The sequence below is a fragment of the Coregonus clupeaformis genome, chromosome 2 (assembly GCF_020615455.1).
Source record: "Coregonus clupeaformis isolate EN_2021a chromosome 2, ASM2061545v1, whole genome shotgun sequence".
Classification (NCBI taxonomy): Eukaryota; Metazoa; Chordata; class Actinopteri; order Salmoniformes; family Salmonidae; genus Coregonus; species Coregonus clupeaformis.
In genome coordinates this window covers 19,259,111-19,287,110 of record NC_059193.1, presented here as the reverse complement: position 1 = coordinate 19,287,110, position 28,000 = coordinate 19,259,111, and the positions used below count along the sequence as shown (strand labels likewise).

At 43.8% G+C, this 28,000-nt stretch overlaps 1 protein-coding gene across 3 annotated transcripts; it reads right to left on the bottom strand.

Moving 5' to 3' along the window:
• Positions 1–198: 198 nt before the first annotated feature.
• LOC121531118 (kinesin-like protein KIF3A) lies at positions 199–27,907 on the bottom strand. 3 transcript variants are annotated; one of them, XM_045226894.1, is made up of 18 exons: positions 27,755–27,907; positions 26,782–27,064; positions 26,262–26,406; positions 25,886–25,970; positions 25,104–25,209; positions 24,738–24,877; positions 24,107–24,304; positions 21,223–21,397; positions 20,548–20,637; positions 14,809–14,817; positions 12,588–12,744; positions 12,165–12,345; positions 9,169–9,279; positions 7,177–7,302; positions 4,926–4,979; positions 4,701–4,769; positions 2,715–2,836; positions 199–1,677 (listed from the first exon to the last, which is right to left on the bottom strand). In XM_045226894.1, exons 1-18 carry the CDS (start codon positions 27,758–27,760, stop codon positions 1,629–1,631), a joined length of 2,106 nt encoding a protein of 701 aa, XP_045082829.1. In that variant the 5' UTR covers positions 27,761–27,907; the 3' UTR covers positions 199–1,628. The 3 variants fall into 3 exon arrangements, with proteins under 3 accessions (XP_045082829.1, XP_045082835.1, XP_041692375.2); XM_045226900.1 differs by having other exon boundaries at positions 14,809–14,814; XM_041836441.2 differs by lacking the exon at positions 14,809–14,817.
• Between the last annotated feature and the right edge of the window lie 93 nt (positions 27,908–28,000).

Sequence of the window (28,000 nt, the reverse complement as noted above, 5' to 3'; positions counted from 1 at the left end):
GCAAGCAATGCAGAAGCACAGTGGTTAGAAAAAACCTCCCTAGAAGACAGGAATAAACCTAGAGAGGAAGAAACCTAGAGAGGAAGAAACCTTGCCTGATTCCAATCTTAAAACATGCCACACATGGCAACCATACAAATCAAAATAAAAGTCTGAAATAAACAAAAAGAGAGATGTTGAAAAAGGACCAAGAAAGAGTGAGATTAAACATGTCCAATAATTTAATAAATTATTAAGAGATACGGGAGGGCTCAGTAGATGTAAACATTTGACATACAGTATAATCCAAAATAAAGACACTTTGCTTCCACTACAATACACCATAAACGATGACATGAGGAGGAGGAAATACAAGCGTAATAAATGGCTTAGTTAGTGTTTCATGGGCGAATGGCACTACTATATTAACGGGTTAGCTGACGTCACGAAAATGATGCGCGCGTCGATAAGGCAGAAGTCAGTGTGGCGTTATGATTCTGAACAGTCAGTTCGCTAGCAGTAATGACAAGAAGCTACCATGTGAGGAATCGTAGGAGGCTGGTTTCAGCTCGTTGTATCTTGTTATTAATACCATGTCTTGTTTTGAGGTGTTTTGACTGATGTCACGTCCATTCTAAAATTTGCTAGCAAACCAACAACTGTAAGGATGTATTTTAGAGACTAGTGCTCATTGTGCAAATGTATGTGTTTTCAATAAACATTGGAGACTAAATGCAATTTGCACCATATTTGCGAACCCGTCTATAGAACCGGTATGGCATGCACGTCCTACTCTTCAGACACAAAGAAGGAAACTAAGTTTAAAGCAATACACTTCCATAAGTATGATCCTTGAAATATGCGTATTATGACCTGTGGATATGAATCATTTCTGGAATCGTTTTTTTTGTTTTGTTGACTGTGTTGAAGGGCGTCAGATGTATCAATTACATCCTGCCAATAGAAGTGGTGGAGTCTTCATCTCAAACAGCAGACCGTTGTTGTTGTTGAGTGTTGGAGTTGTTGTCCTCGTCTTGGCAGATGAAGACATGTTCAAAAACCATGGCTTGTGCTCATCATAGACTACTATCTACGTCTCAAATGGCACCCTATTCCCTATTTAGTGCACTGCTTTTAACCAGAGCCCTGTTGGGACACCCTATGAGCCCTGGTCAAAAGTAGTGCACTATATAGGGAATAGGGTGCCATTTGGGAGATAATGTGTTGCCCCCTGAACTGTGCTCGATTGATAAATTAAGACTCAATAGTAAGCTGACTATCCTCAACAAGCCTCCGTTTATTATTATACAAGGTCCCCTTGACTTGAACATTAACCCCCAGTATAAGGGCCAGGTCCAAACGGCACCCTATTCCCTATAGGGTGCCATTTGGGACGACCCCTAAATCCTACAGTACAGTTTCTGCTGCCTGCTCTCTCCCTGACCAACCAACCAACCAACCAACCGTTTCCTCTCCTCCCTTCACATTTAAAACCTTATTTCGGCTATACAGTGTATTAAGACAATCAACAATATAGATCTTCAGGCTCGACTATTGACTGACTGCTGTCGTTGATCCTAAGGTATAGTAGTGTAGATTCATTGCAGTACATGGGGCTCCAGCCCTGATTGGCTCTCTCCCTGTCTCTCTCACTGCAGCAGGGATTCCATCACAGCCTCGGGCTTCGATGATCTTTTCCTGTCAGGAGATAAGAGGAGAGCTGTATCACAAATGGCAACATTCTCCCTATATAGTGCACTACTTTTGACCTTGGCCAATAGGGAATAGGGTGCCATTTGAGACATAGTAGGGAATAGGGTGCCATTTGAGACACAGTAGGGAATAGGGTGCCATTTGAGACACAGATGAGATGATCATGGGGTTAATATACAAACCATTAAGAACACCTGCTCTTTCCATGACAAAGACTGACCAGGTGAATTCAGGTGAAAGCTATGACCCCTTATTGATGTCACCAGTTAAATCCACTTCAAATCAGTGTAGATGAAGGGGAGGAGACAGGTTAAAGAACGATTTTTAAGCCTTGAGACAATTGAGACATGGATTGTGAATATGTGCCATTCAGAGAGTGAATGGGCAAGACAAAATATTTAAGTGCCTTTGAACGGCCTATGGCAGTAGGAGTACCAGTTTGTGTCAAGAACTGCAACGCTGCTGGGTTTTTCACGCTCAACAGTTTCCTGCGTGTATCAAGAATGGTCCACCACCCAAAGGACATCCAGCCAACTTGACACAACTGTGGGAAGCATTAACATGGGCCAGAATCTACCTTGTAGAGTCCATCTGACGAATTGAGGCTGTTCAGAAGGCAAAAGGGTGTTCAATATTAGGAAGGTGTTCCTAATGTTTTGTACACTCAGTGTACAGTATATATTTCTTATGCTTCTAGGGAAGTGACATTAAGATCGACCAGAAAGCAGCAAATATCTGATCATAATATGTAGTATTTCTCAGAACAGGGTGATAACAGCTTTTACAGTAACATTTCACCATGGGACATACACCTGATGAAGTGTTACATTATTATATAGAAAACCATTACTTCAGATAGACTTTATAGTCCTCGCTATAATAGGACATTTATTCAGAAATTAAATATTACTATGGTTGTTATTGTCATTATAATTTGTATTTGTATTCTAATGGTTAGATTTAATAATATTATTCATGGTGGATAATCATGTACTGGGAGACAGACGGTGGCGATGGTTTACCTTCGTCCAGTCTTGGGCCTACCGCTCTTGGAGGTCCTGGGCCTCTCCAGCTTCATCAGTGACTGTCTCATACTCTCCTCTGTGTAGGCCAAGTACACATGGGACAGGTCCACCTCAAACGGCTGAGGGAAGAGAGGTAGGAGAGAGGGATGGAGAGAGAGATGGAGAGAGGGTGGTGGAGGAAGAGAGAGGGATGGAGAGAGGGTGGTGGAGGAAGGAGAGAGGGATGGAGAGAGATGGAGAGAGGGTGGTGGAGGAAGAGAGAGGGATGGAGAGAGAGATGGAGAGAGAGATGGAGAGAGAGATGGAGAGAGGGTGGTGGAGGAAGAGAGAGGGATGGGGAGAGAGATGGAGAAAGAGAGGGATGGAGAGAGAGATGGAGAGAGAGGGATGGAGAGATGGAGAGAGGGTGGTGGAGGAAGAGAAAGAGGGATGAGAGAGAGATGGAGAGAGAGATGGAGAAAGAGAGAGAGGGATGGAGAGAGATGGAGAGAGGGTGGTGGAGGAAGAGAAAGAGGGATGAGAGAGATGGAGAGAGAGATGGAGAAAGAGAGAGATGGAGAGAGGGTGGTGGAGGGAGAGAGAGATGGAGAGAGGGTGGTGGAGGAAGAGAGAGGGGTGGAGAGAGAGATGGAGAGAGAGAGATGGAGAAAGAGAGAGATGGAGAGAGAGATGGAGAGAGGGTGGTGGAGGAAGAGAGAGGGATGGGGAGAGAGATGGAGAGAGGGTGGTGGAGGAAGAGAGAGAGATGGAGAGAGGGATGGAGAGAGAGATGGAGAGAGAGAGATGGAGAAAGAGAGAGATGGAGAGAGAGATGGAGAGAGGGTGGTGGAGGAAGAGAGAGGGATGGAGAGAGGGTGGTGGAGGAAGAGAGAGGGATGGAGAGAGGGATGGAGAGAGAGAGATGGAGAAAGAGAGGGATGGAGAGAGAGATGGAGAGAGGGTGGTGGAGGAAGAGAAAGAGGGATGGAGAGAGAGATGGGAGAGAGATGGAGAGAGGTTGGTGGAGGAAGAGAGAGGGATGGAGAGAGAGATGGAGAGAGGGTGGTGGAGGAAGAGAGAGGGATGGAGAGAGAGATGGAGAGAGGGTGGTGGAGGAAGAGAGGGATGGGGAGAGAGATGGAGAGAGAGATGGAGAGAGGGTGGTGGAGGAAGAGAGGGGGATGGAGAGAGAGATGGAGAGAGGGTGGTGGAGGAAGAGAGGGGTTGGAGAGAGAGATGGAGAGAGAGATGGAGAGAGGGTGGTGGAGGAAGAGAGGGATGGAGAGAGAGATGGAGAGAGGGTGGTGGAGGAAGAGAGGGATGGAGAGAGAGATGGAGAGAGAGATGGAGTGAGGGTGGTGGAGGAAGAGAGAGGGATGGGGAGAGAGATGGAGAAAGAGAGGGATGGAGAGAGGGATGGGGAGAGAGATGGAGAGAGGGTGGTGGAGGAAGAGAGGGATGGAGAGAGAGATGGAGAGAGGGTGGTGGAGGAAGAGAGAGGGATGGGGAGAGAGATGGAGAGAGATGGAGAAAGAGAGGGATGGAGAGAGAGATGGAGAGAGAGATGGAGAGAGGGTGGTGGAGGAAGAGAGAGGGTGGTGGAGGAAGAGAGAGGGATGGGGAGAGAGATGGAGAGAGAGATGGAGAAAGAGAGGGATGGAGAGAGAGATGGAGAGAGGGTGGTGGAGGAAGAGAGAGGGATGGAGAGAGAGATGGAGAGAGAGATGGAGAGAGGGTGGTGGAGGAAGAGAGGGATGGAGAGAGGGTGGTGGAGGAAGAGAGGGATGGAGAGAGGGTGGTGGAGGAAGCGAGAGGGATGGAGAGAGAGATGGAGAGAGGGTGGTGGAGGAAGAGAGAGGGATGGAGAGAGAGATGGAGAGAGAGATGGAGAGAGGGTGGTGGAGGAAGAGAAAGAGGGTAAAATAATATTATCCAGATTCACTATGCTGTGTTTGTCTTCTTCGTGTTAACAACGTCTTACGTAGGCTTGAACTAAGAACTCACATCTTTCTCTTTCTTGTCCGGCACGGGGGTCTGTTTCCTCATGTTGTTACCGGTGTACGCTACACATTTCTGAGGAGGAACACGCAAACATGGAAACAATGTCAGCAGCATGAGGCAATCACACCAAAGTGGCTCTGTACTGTCTATGTTAACGAAGAAACTCCCTCCCCTTAGCCTAATTACTCTCAGGCTAAATATTTCACTGTGGCTGTATGCAGAACTCACCAGCTGCCATTCCCCAATGTCCTCATTCCAGTGCACGTAGTTCTCAATCATCTCCTGCACCAGACAGGGAGAAGCAGGAACCATATTAGCATCAGTGCTAACTAAATACGCTCTCACACAAACAGAAATGGATGGATGGATGGACACACACACAAACATACATACAGTGAGGGAAAAAAGTATTTGATCCCCTGCTGATTTTGTACGTTTGCCGACTGACAAAGACATGATCAGTCTATAATTTTAACGGTAGGTTTATTTGAACAGTGAGAGACAGAATAACAAACAAAAAATCCAGAAAAACGCATGTCAAAAATGTTATACATTGATTAGCATTTTAATGAGGGAAATAAGTATTTGACCCCTCTGCAAAACATGACTTAGTACATGGTGGCAAAACCCTTGTTGGCAATCACAGAGGTCAGACGTTTCTTGTAGTTGGCCACCAGGTTTGCACACATCTCAGGAGGGATTTTGTCCCACTCCTCTTTGCAGATCTTCTCCAAGTCATTAAGGTTTTGAGCCTGACGTTTGGCAACTCGAACCTTCAGCTCCCTCCACAGGTTTTCTATGGGATTAAGGTCTGGAGACTGGCTAGGCCACTCCAGGACCTTAATGTGCTTCTTCTTGAGCCACTCCTTTGTTGCCTTGGCCGTGTGTTTTGGGTCATTTCTTTTTTCTTTTCTTTCATTTAGCAGACGCTCTTATCCAGAGCGGTTTACAGGAGCAATTAGGGTTAAGTGCCTTGCTCAAGGGCACATCGACAGATTTTTCACCTAGGCGGCTCGGGGATTAGAACCAGCGACCTTTCGGTTACTGGCACAACGCTCTTACCCACTAAGCTACCAGCCGCCCTCAGTCATTGTTATGCTGGAATACACATCCACAACCCATTTTCAATGCCCTGGCTGAGGGAAGGAGGTTCTCACCCAAGATTTGACGGTACATGGCCCCGTCCATCGTCCCTTGGATGCGGTGAAGTTGTCCTGTCCCCTTAGCAGAAAAACACCCCCAAAGCATAATGTTTCCACCTCCATGTTTGACGGTGGGGATGGTGTTCTTGGGGTCATAGGCAGCATTCCTCTTCCTCCAAACATGGCGAGTTGAGTTGATGCCAAAGAGCTCGATTTTGGTCTCATCTGACCACAACACTTTCACCCAGTTCTCCTCTGAATCATTCAGATGTTCATTGCCAAACTTCAGACGGGCCTATATATGTGCTTTCTTGAGGAGGGGGACCTTGTGGGCGCTGCAGGATTTCAGTCCTTCACGACGTAGTGTGTTACCAATTGTTTTCTTGGTGACTATGGTCCCAGCTGCCTTGAGATCATTGACAAGATCCTCCCGCGTAGTTCTGGGCTGATTCCTCACCGTTCTCATGATCATTGCCACTCCACGAGGTAAGATCTTGCATGGAGCCCCAGGCCGAGGGAGATTGACAGTTATTTTGTGTTTCTTCCATTTATAATAATAATAATAATAATAATAATAATATGCCATTTAGCAGACGCTTTTATCCAAAGCGACTTACAGTCATGCGTGCATACATTTTTGTGTATGGGTGGTCCCGGGGATCGAACCCACTACCTTGGCGTTACAAGCGCCGTGCTCTACCAGCTGAGCTACAGAGGACCACGGATAAATCACACCAACTGTTGTCACCTTCTCACCAAGCTGCTTGGCGATGGTCTTGTAGCCCATTCCAGCCTTGTGTAGGTCTACAATCTTGTCCCTGACATCCTTGGAGAGCTCTTTGGTCTTGGCCATGGTGGAGAGTTTGGAATCAGATTGATTGATTGCTTCTGTGGACAGGTGTCTTTTATACAGGTAACAAGCTGAGATTAGGAGCACTCCCTTTAAGAGTGTGCTCCTAATCTCAGCTCGTTACCTGTATAAAAGACACCTGGGAGCCAGAAATCTTTCTGATTGAGAGGGGGTCAAATACTTATTTCCCTCATTAAAATGCAAATCAATTTCTAACATTTTTGACATGCGTCTTTCTGGATTTTTTTGTTGTTATTCTGTCTCTCACTGTTCAAATAAACCTACCATTAAAATTATAGACTGATCATTTCTTTGTCAGTGGGCAAACGTACAAAATCAGCAGGGGATCAAATACTTTTTTTCCCCTCACTGTACACACACACACACACACACACACACACACACACACGTTTACAACATGTAGACAGACAGACATGAAGTCGTCACACACACACACCTACACACACACACACACACACACACACACCTGGTATTCCTGTGGGATGAAGTTGTCTATGATGAGCATCTGCAGTCGTAGCTCTCTGCTGAGGTGGCGGATATTCTCCAGCAGGCCCTCGATCTCCCGGTGATGCTCCTGCTGCAGGTCGGCCATCTGACAACACAACAACAACCTCTCAACAACCACAGAACCAATGCTATGTGTTAATTGAATAAATTAAGCAATGCCGTGTGTTAATGAGGTAACAACACAACAAGGGAGAGGGACACCTAATCAGTTGTACATCTGAATGCATTCAACTGAAATGTGTCTTCCGTATTTAACCCAACCCCTCTGAATCAGAGAGGGGGGCGGGCTGCCTTAATCGACATCCACGTCATCGTCGCCCGGGGAACAGTGGGTCAACTTCCTTGCTCAGGGGCAGAACAACATATTTTTTACCTTGTCAGCTCAGGGATTCAATCCAGCAACCTTTCGGTTACTGGTCCAATGCTCCAACCCACCAGGCTACCTGCCGCCCAACAAATCAAATCAAATCAAATTTTATTGGTCACATGCGCCGAATACAACAGGTGCAGACATTACAGTGAAATGCTTACTTACAGCCCTTAACCAACAGTGCATTTATTTTAAACAAAAAAGTAAGAATAAAACAACAACAAAAAAGTGTTGAGAAAAAAAGAGCAGAAGTAAAAATAAAGTGACAGTAGGGAGGCTATATATACAATAGAATAAAGTGACAGTAGGGAGGCTATATATACAGGGGGGTACCGTTGCATAGTCAATGTGCGGGGGCACCGGCTAGTTGAGGTAGTTGAGGTAATATGTACATGTGGGTAGAGTTAAAGTGACTATGCATAAATACTTAACAGAGTAGCAGCAGCGTAAAAAGTATGGGGTGGGGGGCAGTGCAAATAGTCCGGGTAGCCATGATTAGCTGTTCAGGAGTCTTATGGCTTGGGGGTAGAAGCTGTTGAGAAGTCTTTTGGACCTAGACTTGGCACTCCGGTACCGCTTGCCGTGCGGTAGCAGAGAGAACAGTCTATGACTAGGGTGACTGGAGTCTTTGACAATTTTGAGGGCCTTCCTCTGACACCGCCTGGTATAGAGGTCCTGGATGGCAGGGAGCTTTGCCCCTGTGATGTACTGGGCCGTACGCACTACCCTCTGTAGTGCCTTGCGGTCAGAGGCCAAGCAGTTGCCATACCAGGCGGTGATGCAACCAGTCAGGATGCTCTGATGGTGCAGCTGTAGAATTTTTTGAGGATCTGAGGACCCATGCCAAATCTTTTTAGTCTCCTGAGGGGGAATAGGCTTTGTCGTGCCCTCTTCACGACTGTCTTGGTGTGTTTGGACCATGATAGTTCGTTGGTGATGTGGACACCAAGGAACTTGAAGCTCTCAACCTGTTCCACTACAGCCCCGTCGATGAGAATGGGGGCGTGCTCAGTCCTCTTTTTTTTCCTGTAATCCACAATCATCTCCTTTGTCTTGGTCACGTTGAGGGAGAGGTTGTTGTCCTGGCACCACACGGCCAGATCTCTGACCTCCTCCCTATAGGCTGTCTCATCGTTGTCGGTGATCAGGCCTACCACTGTTGTGTCGTCGGCAAACTTAATGATGGTGTTGGAGTCGTGCCTGGCCATGCATTCATGGGTGAACAGAGAGTACAGGAGGGGACTGAGCACGCACCCCTGAGGGGCCCCCGTGTTGAGGATCAGTGTGGCAGATGTGTTGTTACCTACCCATACCACCTGGGGGCGGCCCGTCAGGAAGTCCAGGATCCAGTTGCAGAGGGAGGTGTTTAGTCCCAGGATCCTTAGCTTAGTGATGAGCTTTGAGGGCACTATGGTGTTGAATGCTGAGCTGTAGTCAATGAATAGCATTCTCACGTAGGTGTTCCTCTTGTCCAGGTGGGAAAGGCCCCAGTCCTGTGTTTTAACCGACTTGGGATGCATCCTATTCACTATATAGTGCACTAGTTTTCACCAGAGCCCTGTAGGACTTGGACATTCTTACCTCTGACTTAGCAGCCATCAGCATGGTCCAGACTTTCTTCAGCTTCTTGGTCTTCCCCTGAGCCTCCTCCTGCAGACTGGTGTACTTCTCCTCAATGTCCAGACGCTCCGCCTGCATGGACGTCACAAAACAAGGCAGGGAGTTTGGGATTTCATTTAAATCATTCAATGGGAAACCTCACCACTATTTAACGTCATATTAATTATATATTTTCCCCCGTTGTGGTCTTCTCTGGCAACAAGATGGAGTTATTTGGCTGTCTCAAATGAAAATCTATTCCCTATGTAGTGCACTACTTTTGACCAAAGTCAGTTTGCAGCTTTTATTATGTTCAATTCCTTTGCTCATCAACAGATGCCATTGCCATTTTCAGACTGAGGAAAGCAAAGCAGGCACCTGATCTGAACTAGCAAGGTTCTGACTGGTTTGACTTAGTGGACCTTTAAGACAGTATTCAAACTTTTTCACCAGAAATTCTGCCATCCACACCCCTCCCCACCCAAAATCTAATTAAAACCTTCAAAATCGGTAAATGTTGATTTTCAGATCAACAAATAACATTACTGTCTCATCAAAATGAAGATAACCAATAAATAAATGTACTCATCTTTCAACAACAACAACAAATATTGTCTACATTTTTGCACCCCCCCCTTGACATAGGGCTCTTTTCAAAAGTAGTGCACTATGTAGGGAATAGGGTGCCATTTGGACATGCCACAGTTGTTTTTTACGTTATGACTCATTTCGGTATCCAATATGCTGGGCATGATGATGATGATGATGTCATATCCTTTTCCTTTCGGTGCCGTCTCACCAAACTATCACATCTCCACAGCGCCACTTATCAGTGATCATTATCCCCGCTCCACTCAGATAGACAGGAAGTGTGGTGGTGAATGAGTATTCTAATGCAGAAATGACTGCAATGCGGCCAGATGAGGAAGGGGAGGTAACCACTGAGAAAATACAGTTGAAGTCGGAATTTTACATACCCCTTAGCCAAATACAAGTTCTTCACAATTCCTGACATTTAATCCTAGTAAGAATTCACTGTCTTAGGTCAGTTAGGATCACCACTTTATTTTAAGAATGTGAAATGTCAGAATAATAGTAGAGAGAATTATTTATTTCAGCTTTTATTTATTTCATCACATTCCCAGTGGGTCAGAAGTTTACATACACTCAATTAGTATTTGGTAGCATTGCCTTTCAATTGTTTAACTTGGGTCAAACGTTTCGGGTAGCCTTCCACAAGCTTCCCACAATAAGTTGGGTGAATTTTGGCCCATTCCTCCTGACAGAGCTGGTGTAACGGAGTCAGGTTTGCAGGCCTCCTTGCTCGCACATGTTATTTTCCAGTTCTTCCCACAAATGTTCTATAGGATTGAGGTCAGGGCTTTGTGATGGCCACTCCAATACATTTGACTTTGTTGTCCTTAAGCCATTTTGCCAAAACTTTGGAAGTATGCTTGGGGTCATTGTCCATTTGGAAGACCCATTTGCGACCAAGCTTTAACTTCCTGACTGATGTCTTGAGATGTTGCTTCAATATATCCACATCATTTTCCTTCCTCATGATGCCATCTATTTTGTGAAGTGGACCAGTCCCTCCTGCAGCAAAGCACCCCCACAGCATGACGCTGCCACCCCCGTGCTTCACTGTTGGGATGGTGTTCTTCGGCTTGCAAGCCACCCCCTTTTTCCTCCAAACATAACGATAGTCATTATGGCCAAACAGTTATATTTTTGTTTCATCAGACCAGAGGACATTTCTCCAAAAAGTACGATCTTAGTCCCCATATGCAGTTGCAAACCGTAGTCTGGCTTTTTTTATGCCGGTTTTGGAGCAGTGGCTTCTTCCTTGCTGAGCGGCCCTTCAGGTTATGTCGATATAGGGCTTGTTTTACTGTGGATATAGATAATTTTGTACCTGTTTCCTCCAGCATCTTCACAAGGTCCTTTGCTGTTGTTCTGGGATTGATTTGCACTTTTCGCACCAAAGTACGTTAATCTCTAGGAGCCAGAACGCGTCTCCTTCCTGAGCGGTATGATGGCTGCGTGGTCCCATGATGTTTATACTTGCGTACTATTCTTTGTACAGATGAACGTGGTACCTTCAGGCATTTGGGAATTGCTCCCAAGGATGAAGCAGACTTGTGGAGGTCTACAATTTTTTGTCTTGGCTGATTTCTTTTGATTTTCCCATGATGTCAAGCAAAGACACACTGAGTTTGAAGGTAGGCCTTGAAATACCTCCAATTGACTCAGATTATGTCAATTAGCCTATCAGAAGCTTCTAAAGCCATGACATAATTTTCTGGAATTTTCCAAGCTGTTTAAAAGGCACAGTCAACTTAGTGTATGTAAACTTCTGAACCACTGGAATTGTGATCCAGTGAATTATAAGTGAAATAATCTGTCTGTAAACAATTGTTGGAAAATTACTTGTGTCATGCACAAAGTAGATGTCCTAACAGACTTGCCAAAACTATAGTTTGTTAACAAGAAATATGTGGAGTGGTTGAAAAACAAGTTTTAATGACTCCAACCTAAGTGTATGTAAACTTCAGACTTCAACTGCATGTCTTACAGCTCTTCAGTTGTCTGAACTAGGAGTTAGCGTGGTTACCCCCCCCCCTCTACAATGTACTCTAGATTATATCATATTCTGTGATATAACTCCATCTCATCCAGTTCTCTGCAGCGCTGCATTGAGTTGATAGTATTACCTCCATATAGAGATGTACAGTGCTTTCGGAAAGTATTCACACCCCTTGCCTTTTCCACATTTTGTTGTGTTACAGCCTGAATTTTCGAAAAACATAACATTATTCCACTTCGACATTATGGGGTATTGTGTGTAGGCCAGTGACACAAAATCTCAATTTAATTCATCATAAAATTCAGGCTGTAACACAACAAAAATGTGGAAAAAGTCAAGGAGTGTGAATACTTTCTGAAGGCATTGTGATATTATGTGTGAGGTGATATACCTCCTTCTCCTCTAGTTCTCTGCGGAGCTGCTCAGCCCTCCTGCGTCTCTCCTCTAACTCATTGTTAGACTCCTGCAGTAGTTTCTCCTGCTCCTCAGCTTTGGCCAGGAGGTCCACTCCTCCTACGATCACCTTCTTCTCCAGGGCTGACAACTTCTCCAGCAGCAGGTGGTGCTCCTGCCTGGGGGGAGGAGGATAGAGGTCAGGGGTCAGCAGATCTGAAAATACCTTTAGTAGGCTAGGTGTACTTTCTGCCATTTTGCTTATAGCCTTCTAGATTTCTCCGATCTACAAGAGGGCATCCAAAAGTATCTAGGGGTAGGGGGGCTAGCGTTCGATAATATTTCAAAGCAGTAGATTATTCTTCAAACTTGGGAATTTGGGGAATGTTTCTGGAATTTTGCAACCCCAGACTGTCCTCACTGTGCTTTGAGCAGGTCCTTCTCTCTCTTCTCCAGTTCTGCTCTGGCCTTGTTCCTCTCCTCCTCCTCCATGTCCAGCTTGGCTTCTAGCTCCTTCCTCTCCTCCTCGATCTTCGCCTGCATCTCCACCATCTTGTCCGGAGAAACTTTCTTCTTCCCTTTAATAATAATAATAATAGTGATCATCATTTATTTGACTCATAGAGCCATCCCCTAGGCCACAGCCATCATGGACGTTTCTTAATGCCATGTCATTCTTTAGATCCTTCCTACTACTTCAACCCACCGGCTCAGGGGTGAAGTTTCCCCTAGGCCGCAGAACGCAGATCTAGGATCAGCTTCCCATCCATCCCTCAATTCTAACCTTAACCATTAGAAAATGCAAAACTGATCCAAGATCTGAGTCTAGGGGGCAACTTCACCCTACACCCAACCCAGTCTGATTCGTAGGTTTGCTTAGGCAGCACTAGCCTGGACCCAGATCAGTTTGTCTGCTGTCTTGCCAACGCCTATGGTCATTTGGATAAAAGCGTCTGCTAAATGGCATATTATATTATTATATTATTGTCAAACCATGCACAAACAGACCTTGGACCAGGCTAAGACAGCACATCATATTACAACGGTCAATTAGTAAAATATTAGATTTAATACACTCTCAAGGTGTTAGATAGTAGCTACAGTAAAAAACAGCAACAACTGTATGAACTAGCTCCTTGATGAGACAGCAGTCGGTACTTTCTGGAGAAGAGCAGGGTGTTGAAGGGTGATTTTAAAGACCTCTGTATGTCCCAACTAGCACCCCATTTCCCTATATAGTGCACTACATTTGACCAGAGCTCTATGAGCCCTGGTCAAAAGTAGTGCACTATATAGGGAATAGGGTGCCATTTGAGACCTGTTTCTAGACAGAGTGCAGGCCTCAGGCCTTCTACAGTGAAGCTCAAGACCGTTCATTCCTCTTCAGATATTCGTATGTCACAATGAGCACAAGGCTCTCTCTCTCTCTCTCAGAGTTACAGACGTGAAGACGTGACTGATGAGGACGCCCATGACAGACAGTAGAATAGAGAGAACCTTCATCCTGACTGACTCAACCGTAGATTTCATTCTGTTGCCATTTTTTTGTTAGCTTTAAAATTAGTCAGTCAATTAAAATGAATTTCTATTAGTATTAGTTCACTGAAAGACATTGCAATTATAACCTGGTCCCAGATCTGTCTGACGACCAGAGTAAAGAAGTTGCCTGGGCACATACAGATCCAGGACCAGACTAGAGACATTGGCTGTATCTCAAATGGTACCCTAGTACCTATTTTGTGCACTCATTTTGACCAGGGCCAACTACATAGGGAATAGGGTAGAGTTTGGAACACAGCCATTATTGATTGTGGTCAGTTGGGGAAGCAGCTTATACAGTGCCTTCGGGAAGTATTCCGACCACATAACTTTTTCTCCCCATTTTGTTACGTTACCGCTTTATTCTAAAATTGATTAAGTTGTTTGTTTTTTTCTCATCAACCTACACACAATACCCCATAATGACAAAGCAAAAACAGGATTTTAGAATTTCCTGCTAATAAAATAAATAAATAAATGAAATATCACATTTACGTAAGTACTCAGAACTTTGTTGAAGCACCTTTGGCGGCGATTACAGCATGATGGAGGTCACTGTGTTCTTGGGGACCTTCAATGCTGCAGACATTTTTTGGTACCCTTCCCCAGATCTGTGCCTCGACACAATCCTGTCTTGGAGCTCTACAGACAATTCCTGCGACCCCATGGCTTGGTTTTTGCTCTGGCATGCACTGTCAACTGTGGGACCTTATATAGACAGGTGTGTGCCTTTCCAAATCATGTCCAATCAACTGAATTGACCACAGGTGGACTCCAATCAAGTTGTAGAAACATCTCAAGGATGATCAATGGAAACAGGATGCACCTGAGCTCAATTTCGAGTCTCATTGCGAAGGGTCTGAATACTTATGTAAATAAGGTATTTCTGTTTGTTTTTATAGATTTGCTAATATTTCTAAAAACCTGTTTTCGCTTTTTCATTATGGGATATTGTGTGTAGATTGCTGAGGATTTGTATTTATTTAATCCATTTTAGAAAAAGGCTGTAACGTAACAAAATGTGGAAAAGGTCAAGGGTCTGAATACTTTCCAAATGCACCGTATGAGAGTTATTTATCTATAGAGGATGTTCTGGCACCAACCTCTTTCTTCTTGTATTAAGTATAGCGAGCCAGAGTCAAACAGGAAGCATTTTGCACCAGGAGGAGAAAGAAGATATTACACAGTGACCTGGAACAGTCTTATAGATTCTACAGAGAGGAGGCACATACACACAGACAGAAAGAGAGACACAGAGAGAGAGAGACAGACAGAGGGAGAGACAGAACGAGAGAGAGACAGACAGAGGGAGACAGAGTGGGAGACAGAGGGAGAGAGAGACAGAACGAGAGAGAGAAACAGAAAGACATAAATAGAGAGAGATATAGAGAGCAACAGGATCAGCATGATAGGAGTGACATAAAACAGGAAATAGATCAATGTGTCTTTTGATAAATGACACAATGGAGATGAAAATGAATGTTGTTTTCCAAAACCCTGTATGACCCCAACCTTGTCCCTCTTAAACGTTTCCAACCAAAGCCCTGTGACCCCAACCTTGTCCCTCCTAAACGTTTCCAACCAAAGCCCTGTGACCCCAACCTTGTCCCTCCTAAACGTTTCCAACCAAAGCCCTGTGACCCCAACCTTGTCCCTCCTAAACGTTTCCAACCAAAACCCTGTGACCCCAACCTTGTCCCTCCTAAACGTTTCCAACCAAAACCCTGTGACCCCAACCTTGTCCCTCTTAAACGTTTCCAACCAAAACCCTGTTGTACGTCTTTAAGAAACAAACTGATTATAAAAACAGACAAGACAGTTACAGTGGGGGAAAAAAAAGTATTTAGTCAGCCACCAATTGTGCAAGTTCTCCCACTTAAAAAGATGAGAGAGGCCTGTAATTTTCATCATAGGTACACGTCAACTATGACAGACAATATGAGGGAAAAAAATCCAGAAAATCACATTGTAGGAATTTTAATGAATTTATTTGCAAATTATGGTGGAAAATAAGTATTTGGTCAATAACAAAAGTTTCTCAATACTTTGTTATATACCCTTTGTTGGCAATGACACAGGTCAAACGTTTTCTGTAAGTCTTCACAAGGTTTTCACACACTGTTGCTGGTATTTTGGCCCATTCCTCCATGCAGATCTCCTCTAAAGCAGTGATGTTTTGGGGCTGTCGCTGGGCAACACAGACTTTCAACTCCCTCCAAAGATTTTCTATGGGGTTGAGATCTGGAGACTGGCTAGGCCACTCCAGGACCTTGAAATGCTTCTTACGAAGCCACTCCTTCGTTGCCCGGGCAATGTGTTTGGGATCATTGTCATGCTGAAAGACCCAGCCACGTCTCATCTTCAATGCCCTTGCTGATGGAAGGAGGTTTTCACTCAAAATCTCACGATACATGGCCCCATTCATTCTTTCCTTTACACGGATCAGTCGTCCTGGTCCCTTTGCAGAAAAACAGCCCCAAAGCATGATGTTTCCACCCCCATGCTTCACAGTAGGTATGGTGTTCTTTGGATGCAACTCAGCATTCTTTGTCCTCCAAACACGACGAGTTGAGTTTTTACCAAAAAGTTGTATTTTGGTTTCATCTGACCATATGACATTCTCCCAATCCTCTTCTGGATCATCCAAATGCATTCTAGCAAACTTCAGACGGGCCTGGACATGTACTGGCTTAAGCAGGGGGACACGTCTGGCACTGCAGGATTTGAGTCCCTGGCGGCGTAGTGTGTTACTGATGGTAGGCTTTGTTACTTTGGTCCCAGCTCTCAGAAGAGGATTGGGAGAATGTCATGTAGAACTTTTTGGTAAAAACTCAACTCGTCGTGTTTGGAGGACAAAGAATGCTGAGTTGCATCCAAAGAACACCATACCTACTGTGAAGCATGGGGGTGGAAACATCATACTTTGGGGCTGTTTTTCTGCAAAGGGACCAGGACGACTGATCCGTGTAAAGGAAAGAATGAATGGGGCCATGTATCGTGAGATTTTGAGTGAAAACCTCCTTCCATCAGCAAAGGCATTGAAGATGAAACGTGGCTGGGTCTTTCAGCATGACAATGATCCCAAACACACCGCCCGGCCAACGAAGGAGTGGCTTCGTAAGAAGCATTTCAAGGTCCTGGAGTGGCCTAGCCAGTCTCCAGATCTCAACCCCATAGAAAATCTTTGGAGGGAGTTGAAAGTCCATGTTGCCCAGCGACAGCCCCAAAACATCACTGCTCTAGAGGAGATCTGCATGGAGGAATGGGCCAAAATACCAGCAACAGTGTGTGAAAACCTTGTGAAGACTTACAGAAAACGTTTGACCTGTGTCATTGCCAACAAAGGGTATATAACAAAGTATTGAGAAACTTTTGTTATTGACCAAATACTTATTTTCCACCATAATTTGCAAATAAATTCATTAAAAATCCTACAATGTGATTTTCTGGATTTCTTATTTTGTCTGTCATAGTTGACGTGTACCTATGATGAAAATTACAGGCCTCTCTCATCTTTTTAAGTGGGAGAACTTGCACAATTGGTGGCTGACTAAATACTTTTTCCCCCCACTGTATCTATAGGACTGGCAGGGGAAGGCTGTGTACCTTATATCTATAGGACTGGCAGGGGAAGGCTGTGTACCTTATATCTATAGGACTGGCAGGGGAAGGCTGTGTACCTTATATCTATAGGATTGGCAGGGCAGGCGGGCAGGGGAGGTTAACATTAGGAGGGGGTAGTTGGTTAGCCTGATCCTGAGGTATACATGCTTTAGATAACGTCTGGTCAACAATACTATGAGGAGTTAGCCAAAGCACTTGATATCAAGGCCAGTATGTGCAGTACCAGTCAGAAGTTTGGACACACCTACTCATTCAAGGGTTTTTCTTTATTTTTACTATTTTCTACATTGTAGAATAATAGTGAAGACATCAAAACTATGAAATAATACATATGGAATAATGTAGTAACCAAAAACGTGTTAAACAAATCAAAATATATTTTATATTTGAGATTCTTCAAATAGCCACCCTTTGCCTTGATGACAGCTTTGCACACTCTTGGCATTCTCTCAACCAGATTCATGAGGTATTCACCTGGAATGCATTTCAATTAACAGGTGTACCTTGTTAAAAGTTAATTTGTGGAATCTCTTTCCTTCTTAATGCATTTGAGCCAATCAGTTGTGTTGTGACAAGGTAGGGGGGGTATACAGAAGATAACTATTTGGTCCCCAGACCAAGTCCATATTATGGCAAGAACAGCTCAAATAATCAAAGAGAAACTACAGTCCATTATTACTTTAAGACATGAAGGTCAGTCAATATGGAACATTTCAAGAACTTTGAAAGTTTCTTCAAGTGCAGTCGCAAAAACCATCAAGCGCTATGATGAAACTGGCTCTCATGAGGACCACCACAGGAATGGAAGACCCAGAGTTACCTCTGCTGCAGACGATAAGTTCATTTGAGTTACCAGCCTCAGAGATTGCAGCCCAAATAAATGCTTCACAGAGTTCAAGTCACAGACACAGCTCAACATCAACTGTTCAGAGGAGTGTGAATCAGGCCTTCATGGTCAAATTGCTGCAAAGAAACCACTACTAAAAGGACACCAATAAGAAGAAGAGACCTTCTTGGGCCAAGAAACACGAGCAATGGACATTAAACCGGTGGAAATTTGTCCTTTGGTCTGGGGACCAAATTGGAGATTTTTGGTTCAAACCGCTGTGTCTTCGTGAGACGCGGTGTGGGTGAACAGATGATCTCCGCATGTATATATATATTTTTTTATATTTGTCTTTAGCAGACGCTCTTATCCAGAGCGACTTACAGGAGCAATTAGGGTTAAGTGCCTTGCTCAAGGGCACATCGACAGATTTGTCACAGTCGGCTCGGGGATTAGAACCAGCGACCTTTCGGTTACTGGCACAACGCTCTTAACCACTAAGCCACCTGCCGCAAATCCAATACAACACATTACTGAGTACCACTCTATAGTACCGTAAAGCACGGAGGAGGAGGTGTTATGGTGCTTTGCTGGTGACACAGTGTGATTTATGTAGAATTCAAGGCACACTTAACCAGCATGGCTACCACAGCATTCTGCAGTGATACGCCATCCCATCTGGTTTGGGCTTAGTGGGACTATCATTTGTTTTTCCATAGGACAATGACCCAACACACCTCCAAGAAGGAGAGTGATGGAGTCACTACAAAGTCCTTCCTAACTCAGTTGCAGGAGAGGAAGGAAACCGCTCAGGGATTTCACAATGAGGCCAATGGTGACTTTAAAACAGTTACAGAGTTTAATGGCTCTGATAGGAGAAAACTGAGGATGGATCAACAAAATTGTAGTTACTCCACAATACTAATCTAATTGACTGAGTGAAGAGAATGAAGCCTGTACAGAACAAAAATATTCCAAAACATGCTTCCTGTTTGCAACAACGCACTAAAGTAATACTGCAAAAAATGTGGCAAAGCAATTAACCTTTTGTCCTGAATATAAAGTATTATGTTTGGGGCAAATCCAATACAACACATTACTGAGTACCACTCTCCATATTTTCAAGCATAGTGGTGGCTGCATCATGTTATACGTAATCGTTATGCTTGTAATCGTTAAGGATTGGGGAGTTTTTCAGGATAAAAAGATTAACGGAATGGAGTTTAGCACAAGCAAAATCCTAGAGGAAAACCTGGTTCAGTCTGCTTTCCACCAAACACTGGGAGATGAATTCACCTTTCAGTGGGACAATAACCCAGAAAGACACAGCTGTAATCATGGCCAACGGTGCTTCTACAAACTATTGACTCATGGGTGTGAATACTTATGTAAATGAGATATTTCTGTATTTCATTTTCAATACATTTGCAAAAATTTCTAAAAACATGTTTTCACTTTGTCATTATGGGGTATTGTGTGTAGATGGGTTAGAGAAAAACATCAATTTAATCCATTTTGAATTCAGGCTGTAACACAACAAATGTGGAATAAGTCCAGGGTTGTGAATACTTTCTGAAAACACTGTATTTAAAATTGTTGAGTTATTTTGGAGTTATAGTGGATGCCACGCACCCTAGGGGCCAAATCTGGCGTGGCTCCATATCTATATATTTTCAGGGTAAATGCATCTACCTCTGTGTCAAATGTAATGCTTTTATTGAGTCAATATGTCAGCTTAGTTGTATATCACTAGTAGACAAAAGAGAGATTATTTTTCATTCCTCCATATTAACACAGCAATCACGGTAAATGTTTAACAGATTCATGTTCTCTTACCCTTTCCACCTTCTACCTAACCTAAAGAGCAGATGCCATGGGTCTCTCTCTCTCTACACGTCTTCTAGGTACTTTTAGTGTGATTGTTTAGAAAAGGGGATGCAGACTCATTTTAGTCATCAGGAAATAAGCCCACACTAGTAATCATGTCAAACATCTCGCTGACGGGACAAGCCTTTGATGATAGCATCAACAACAAATGGCTAAGATGACAACGTGTGCAAGAATTCATGCATCAGCTTTTTCCCCCCTGTTGTGTTAGAGTGCATTAAAGTGCATCTTTCTCCTGCAGTGCTGGAAGCAGAGTTTCCATAAACAAACCCAACTCTTCTCTGAAACATATTTTATTCATATATTCAGTTTTAAAAAGCATCGGGGGATATTGGGACAGGGGAGCAGTCCTCTACTGCATCCCAAATAGCATCCTATTCCCTATATCGTGGACTACTTTTGACCAAAGCCAAGTACACTTCATAGAAACCTAGTGCCCTTCATAAGGAGCCAAAGTACCATTCGCACAATCCTGTTGGGAGACAGGGAGAACAGGGCCCCTTACCTCTCCGTTTCCTTCCTCCTTCTCTTCCCTCGTCATCTCCTTCATCCATCTCTTCTGATCCACTGCCCTCCGACCCTGAGATCTCTTCCCCTGGAACAGCAGAACACAACAAAATTTTGTTCAGAAACTCTCCTTAAACCCTTAGCTCAGGTTAACTCTCCTTAAACCCTTAGCTCAGGTTAACTCTCCTTAAACCCTTAGCTCAGGTTAACTCTCCTTAAACCCTTAGCTCAGGTTAACTCTCCTTAAACCCTTAGCTCAGGTTAACTCTCCTTAAACCCTTAGCTCAGGTTAACTCTCCTTAAACCCTTAGCTCAGGTTAACTCTCCTTAAACCCTTAGCTCAGGTTAACTCTCCTTAAACCCTTAGCTCAGGTTAACTCTCCTTAAACCCTTAGCTCAGGTTAACTCTCCTTAAGCCCTTAGCTCAGGTTAACTCTCCTTAGCCCTAGTCAGGTTAACTCTCCTTAAACCCTTAGCTCAGGTTAACTCTCCTTAAACCCTTAGCTCAAGTTTACTAGAACTATTCTCCATGAAGCATGCTTTTCAGTCTAAGACAAGGAAACAGGAAACCGGCCCTTAGTCTTTGGACCCAATCCTAACTTGAACGCAGAAGTGTCATATTACAACTCCTGTCTCAATAAGACAGCATTAATAGAGTGGAACACTAACTAACCTTCTTGGAGTTTCTTCTTAAGCTCTTCTATCTCCTTCTGGAACTGCCGTAGCAGGGCATCCTTGGGGTCTTCATTGATCCGGGCTTTGTTCTTGATGTTCTTGGCCCGGTTGGCGTAACGCAGCGTGCTGATGGTCTCGTCGTAGTTATAGTCCGCTGGGCCGATGTTCGCACACTGACCGTTGAAAAGGTTTATGACAATACGATATATATTATGACAGAGCAAAAACTTTTATGAGAGAACAGCAAGGAACGAGAGCTTGGTAGACAATCATAATACATTAAATATTTCTATATATGTATTTATTAATGGTTTTCAAATTGGATTCCAGTTGGATGTAAATTGGCATTTGAGTCACTTAATCTAATCTATCCCCAAGCAATAAAAGTGATAAATAGCTACATGGACTATCTGAGTTAACCTTGTATCTTTATTGCCCTTTTATCTTTGTACTGTCTCTATGCACACGCACAGGGCCCTACACACTACACACACACACTCACTCCATCATCTGATCACTCACACATAACATACATTTATACTGACTCTACACACACACTCACATACAAGCTGCTGCTACTCTGTTTATCTTATATCCTGTTCCCTAGTCCCCTTACCCCTATACATATCTACCTCCATCTCTCCAGTATCCCTGCACATTGTAAATATGGTATTGGAACTGACCCTGTATATAGTCACCTTACCCCTATACATATGTACCTCCATCTCTCCAGTATCCCTGCACATTGTAAATATGGTATTGGAACTGACCCTGTATATAGTCACCTTACCCCTATACATATCTACCTCCATCTCTCCAGTATCCCTGCACATTGTAAATATGGTATGGAACTGACCCTGTATATAGTCACCTTACCCCTATACATATCTACCTCCATCTCTCCAGTATCTCTGCACATTGTAAATATGGTATGGAACTGACCATGTACAGTGAGGGGAAAAAAGTATTTGATCCCCTGCTGATTTTGTACGTTTGTCCACTGACAAAGACATGATCAGTCCATAATTTTAAATGGTAGGTTTATTTGAACAAAAACGCATGTCAAAAATGTTATAAATTGATTTGCATTTTAATGAGAGAAATAAGTATTTGATCCCTCTGCAAATACTTGGTGGCAAAACCCTTGTTGGCAATCACAGAGGTCAGACGTTTCTTGTAGTTGGCCACCAGGTTTGCACACATCTCAGGAGGAATTTTGTCCCACTCCTCTTTGCAGATCTCCTCCAAGTCATTAAGGTTTCGAGGCTGACGTTTGGCAAATCGAACCTTCAGCTCCCTCCACAGATTTTCTATGGGATTAAGGTCTGGAGACTGGCTAGGCCACTCCAGGACCTTAATTTGCTTCTTCTTGAGCCACTCCTTTGTTGCCTTGGCCGTATGTTTTGGGTCATTGTCATGCTGGAATACCCATCCACAACCTATTTTCAATGCCCTGGCTGAGGGAAGGAGGTTCTCACCCAAGATTTGACGGTACCTGTCCCCTTAGCAGAAAAACACCCCCAAATGTTTCCACCTCCATGTTTGACGGTGGGGATGCTGTTCTTGGGGTCATAGGCAGCATTCCTCCTCCTCCAAACACGGCGAGTTGAGTTGATGCCAAAGAGCTCGATTTTGGTCTCATCTGACCACAACACTTTCACCCAGTTCTCCTCTGAATCATTCAGATGTTCATTGGCAAACTTCAGACGGGTCTGTATATGTGCTTTCTTGAGCAGGGGGACCTTGCGGGTACTGCAGGATTTCAGTCCTTCACGGCGTAGTGTGTTACCAATTGTTTTCTTGGTGACTGTGGTCCCAGCTGCCTTGAGATCATTGACAAGATCCTCCCGTGTAGTTCTGGGCTGATTCCTCACCGTTCTCATGATCATTGCAACTCCACAAGGTGAGATCTTGCATGGAGCCCCAGGCCGAGGGACATTGACAGTTCTTTTGTGTTTCTTCCAAATGCGAATAATCGCACCAACTGTTGTCACCTTCTCACCAAGCTGCTTGGCGATGGTCTTGTAGCCCATTCCAGCCTTGTGTAGGTCTACAATCTTGTCCCTGACATCCTTGGAGAGCTCTTTAGTCTTGGCCATGGTGGAGAGTTTGGAATCTGATTGATTGATTGCTTCTGTGGACTGGTGTCTTTTATACAGGTAACAAGATGAGATTAGGAGCACTCCCATTAAGAGTGTGCTCCTAATCTCAGCTCGTTACCTGTATAAAAGACACCTGGGAGCCAGAAATCTTTCTGATTGAGAGGGGGTAAAATACTTATTTCCCTCATTAAAATGCAAATGAATTTATAACATTTTTGACATGCGTTTTTCTGGATTTTTTTCTTGTTATTCTGTCTCTCACTGTTCAAATAAACCTACCATTAAAATTATAGACTGATCATTTCTTTGTCAGTGGTCAAACGTACAAAATCAGCAGGGGATCAAATACTTTTTTCCCCTCACTGTATATAGTCACCTTACCCCTATACATATCTACCATCACTCCAGTATATCTGCACATTGTAAATATGCTATTGGAACTGACCCTCTATATAGTTGCTTTCTTACTTATTGTGTTCTTCATATTTCTTCTTATTTCTCGTGTGTGTTTTTTCTAGTATTCCATTGTTATTGATTGTTGCATTGTGGGGTTTTGAGTTTACAAGAAAGGCATTTCACTGTACTTGTGCATGTGACATTAAAACTAGTGAGTCATTGCTACCATTGATACTAATTGGGTTGCAACACAGAACTAGAATGAGTAGAACAGGCCGACACAATTAAGTCAATGATGCCATAATGGGTGTACAGGCAGCCATTTTGAGTGTACCCATAGCATTAAAGCAGGAGGAAGTAAAAGAAGGAAGTGTTGTTAGTTACCATCATGGTCTTGGAGTTTCCCCCCAGTGAGTCCTGCAGCAGGCGGGTGAGTTTGGAGTTCCTGTAGGGGACGTGGGTGCTCTTCCCGTCCACCAGGGCTGAGATTACGTTACCCAGCGTGGACAGAGACAGGTTGATCTTAGTGGCCTCTTTCAGCCGCTGGCCCGTCGCTCCCGTCTTCCCCTGACGCTCAGAACCCTGGGGGGGAGGGTACAGTGTGCTGGGGGGATTAACTGGTGTTTTTATGTTTTCTGTCTGTTTGCTATGTGTGAGCCACATAGCAAACAAAAATGGACAATAAATGTTGAATCCGAATCTGATAAGAACACGCTCAACTGGCCTTACTGACATCACCTAGCGGCCTTTAAAAATGTATACCTGGAGTCAAAATGTTCACAAAAGTCCTGTATTGGAATTCAAATTATAATTACCATTGCAGAGACTAAGAAGACCCTAAGCAGAGAAATGTATGATGGTAATCTATACAGATTAGGTTATTCTATCGAAAAAACTTTTAAAAAACAGGTACCGAGTCACCAATAATTTGCTTACTCCTGAAAAAGTTTCCTCTATGGGAGATTCCATCTGTTGAGGTAAACTATTTTAGTAAATGTTCATGTGACTTCCTTACCGCCAGATCCACTAAGTGGAGTTTTCCCATGCGCACGTGCTGGTCTCCATCCACGCCCTTCTCACTGCACTCGATGGTGATGGTGAAGATGGCATGAGAACGAGAGCTGTGTTCATTCATGTTGGTGGAGCCAACCGAGCCTGGGTGGGAAGAAAGAACACATTCAGAAACATAAAAAACTCATCAGATTGCATTTTCTTGGTCACACTTCATAGTAACTTCCATGAGTGTGTTGTAACCTTTATTTAACCAGGTAAAGACCCTTGAGGTTAACAACCTATTTTGTGAGGGGGCCTGGCAAATGGTATACATGCTCATGAATTATAATGCTTAGAACACTTATAAATGCTTAATGTGAAACTTTACGGTTCTTGTGCCCCATTGTCATAATCCTGTCCATGTCATCAGCGTTGTTCACCACATAACCAGACAGGTCCTTGATGTAAACACCCACATCTGGCCTCTCCTTCACCTGGCGGTCACACAAACCAATGACACGAGTTAGGTGGTTGCTGGTTTTTCAATCACACATCCCTTTGTATAAAAACCAGTCCGTTGTGTTTGTAGAAAAAAGACTGTTTCTGTATGTGAGTATGGATACTGTGGTATCCTGTGTATTGTGTACCCAACAACGTTATCATGCTCATCTGCATTAGAAACCTAAGAACTGAATTATGAGAAGGGTAATCGTCTATAGTCCCCTTAACAGAGAACATCCCATACTCATGTGCTATGTCCTGTTCTCTCCTTTCAGGAACCAATAACATTGATGTATTATTGATTTGGTTATTGTGATCTCATCTCCACATCCACCAATGGAGATTAGTTATGATAAAGCAATCACCTCTAGTTCTCTTTCTGGTCCCCTAGTGTTGTGTAACGTCCCGTTGTGTCCTTCTAGGAACCAAACAACCATTGTTCATCTTTATCGTTTGGTCACTGTGGTCTTCAAATCAAATCAAACCAAGAAGCTGCTACCTATGAAGCTAGCGCCAGTGTTTTGTTTCTTATATGGTTAATCTAATTAATGGTCATAATTAGGGGTCATTTTCTTCATATCTACAGCTGCTTCGTACAGCTACTTCTTGCTAAATGAATGGGATGTTTATTCTGAGAAGCATATCGTATCATATGAAACATCCTCTAACCTCAAGCCTCTGCATCTGGTCCTTCCCCAGCAGATCCCTCACTTCTTCATTGTAAATCTCCAGATAAGAGACGCGAACTAAGAACCTGCGGATGAGAGGATGATACTTATTTCAGATCAACCTCAAACTGAGAGACTGTGAGCAGCAAGCATGTCAAAAAACAGTGCCTGTCTTTTTTATGGTAGGCCTAAGCGTTTTTCTGTTTACATTGACTCCAACCAAGTGTCTTAGCCAGTGTTGTTTGATTGAGGCCTTTTGCTCCCCTAGGGGCTGAAACGAATAAGTCAAGTCAGTCTTATCATGTTGCATCAAACAATTGCCTGGCAATAAACCAGTATTGTTTTATTGTTTTGCCTGTTTGTGTTAATGTCCTTACCGGGTGTCGCCCTCTGCTTTGGCGATGTGTCCGAACACATGAGCGAAGGAGTTGGGGATTATTCCTCGGAGCTCTGGTACTGCCCTCACTCCCTCCATGGTGAACGTCTTTCCTGTCCCTGTCTGTCCGTACGCAAAGATGGTCCCTGGAGAAAACACAGGCTCAGTATTAAAACATTAAGAGGCGGTTTCCCAGGCAGAGATTGAGCCTAGTCCTGGGACTAAAAAGCATGCTCAATGGAGAATCTCTACTAGGCTTAATCTGTGTCCGGGAAACCGCACCTACGTGGTGGATGAAATAGCAACACTCCTAATCTGAATACACACATCACTACATCTGAATGTAGGCTACCACTTATAAACAATTGGGGCTATGCTGAAAGGGAATTCACAAAAGCTATCTGATAATAGGCCTATCAGTCTCAGTCAGTCAATACATGCAATTGTGTCGTTTTGCATGGTGTGTCAGCAACAGTAAATGGACAAAGCATTTCTGTCATTCAGATCCTCTCTCCACTTACCATTGTAACCCTCTAATACTGAGTCTATGATGGGGCGGGCTGTCAGATTGTATACGTCTAGCTGTTTGCTGTCTGGTCCGAACACTGTGTCAAATGTGAAGGTCTTGGGGGGTTCGTGGGGGGTCTCTAATTTGTTGACGGTTATGGTCCCTCGGTTCTCATCCACACTGACGGCCTGCTTGTGGCCCATACTCCTCTCCTTCTGGTTCAGCGGGCGACATCGCACAACCACTTTGACGTTGTCCATGACCTCCGGCTTGTCAGATTTGTCCATCTTGTTGCTCTGCAAGGGGGAATATCTATGCATGATGCCAGCCACCTAGTAGCTACATGATTTCAGAGCCGATGCCTCAGCATGATGTAATGTAATGCAACATGAAAACACGCTCATAGCTAACGTTATTAATCTCACCACAGCAGAGGGAGAGATTAAACTGGCTGGCTAACTTCAATGAATCCAGTTAGCAAGCTAACATTGTTAGTTAGCTAATTAACTGTCAAGATATTTGAAATAACTAGTTGCTAGTTCAATGGATGGACAATCAATACTTGCGTGCACGTAGATAACTAGCTAGCTACTTGGCTGGCTGGCTAGCTAATCTGCAATGTATTACATGCAAACGCTTGCTGTTGCTAGGCAAGCAAACTAGCTAATGTTAGCATGTTAAATAACCAGCTGCTGCATCGCTATGCACAACGAATAATCGTAGTTAACACAACAACTTGGCTAACTAGATGCCCTTGCTGCATCCTGGTTTTAATGTCTATGGCTGCATCTCTATCAAATATAATGACACTGTCTAAAACAGGTTGAAAATAGCATTAGTTAGCGAACTCAACCAAATCCCAAAACGAAACTAGCTAGGTAAGGTAGTTAGCTAAACTAACGTTAGCATCACATAATTCAGGGTGGAGGAAGGGAGGAACCCCTCTGAAAAACACAAAAACAGCGAAATAAAAAGAGCCCACTTACCGGCATTTTAAGACTTCAGTTTTGATGTTTCAATTATATGAGACGATAGCAAAAGCTTTTTGATGTTAGTGTTTATCTTATCAAAATGATGTAGATGCCAAAGCAGTGGCCATTTCATCAGTGGACCATTTCCTCCAATGCTGATAACATTTGTTGTCACGTCTGGACGAATTGAATCTGCGGCTGCGCAGTAAAATGATGAGTGGGAGAAGCTAAGTACAGTAGAGATGGCATAGCTCACTATGT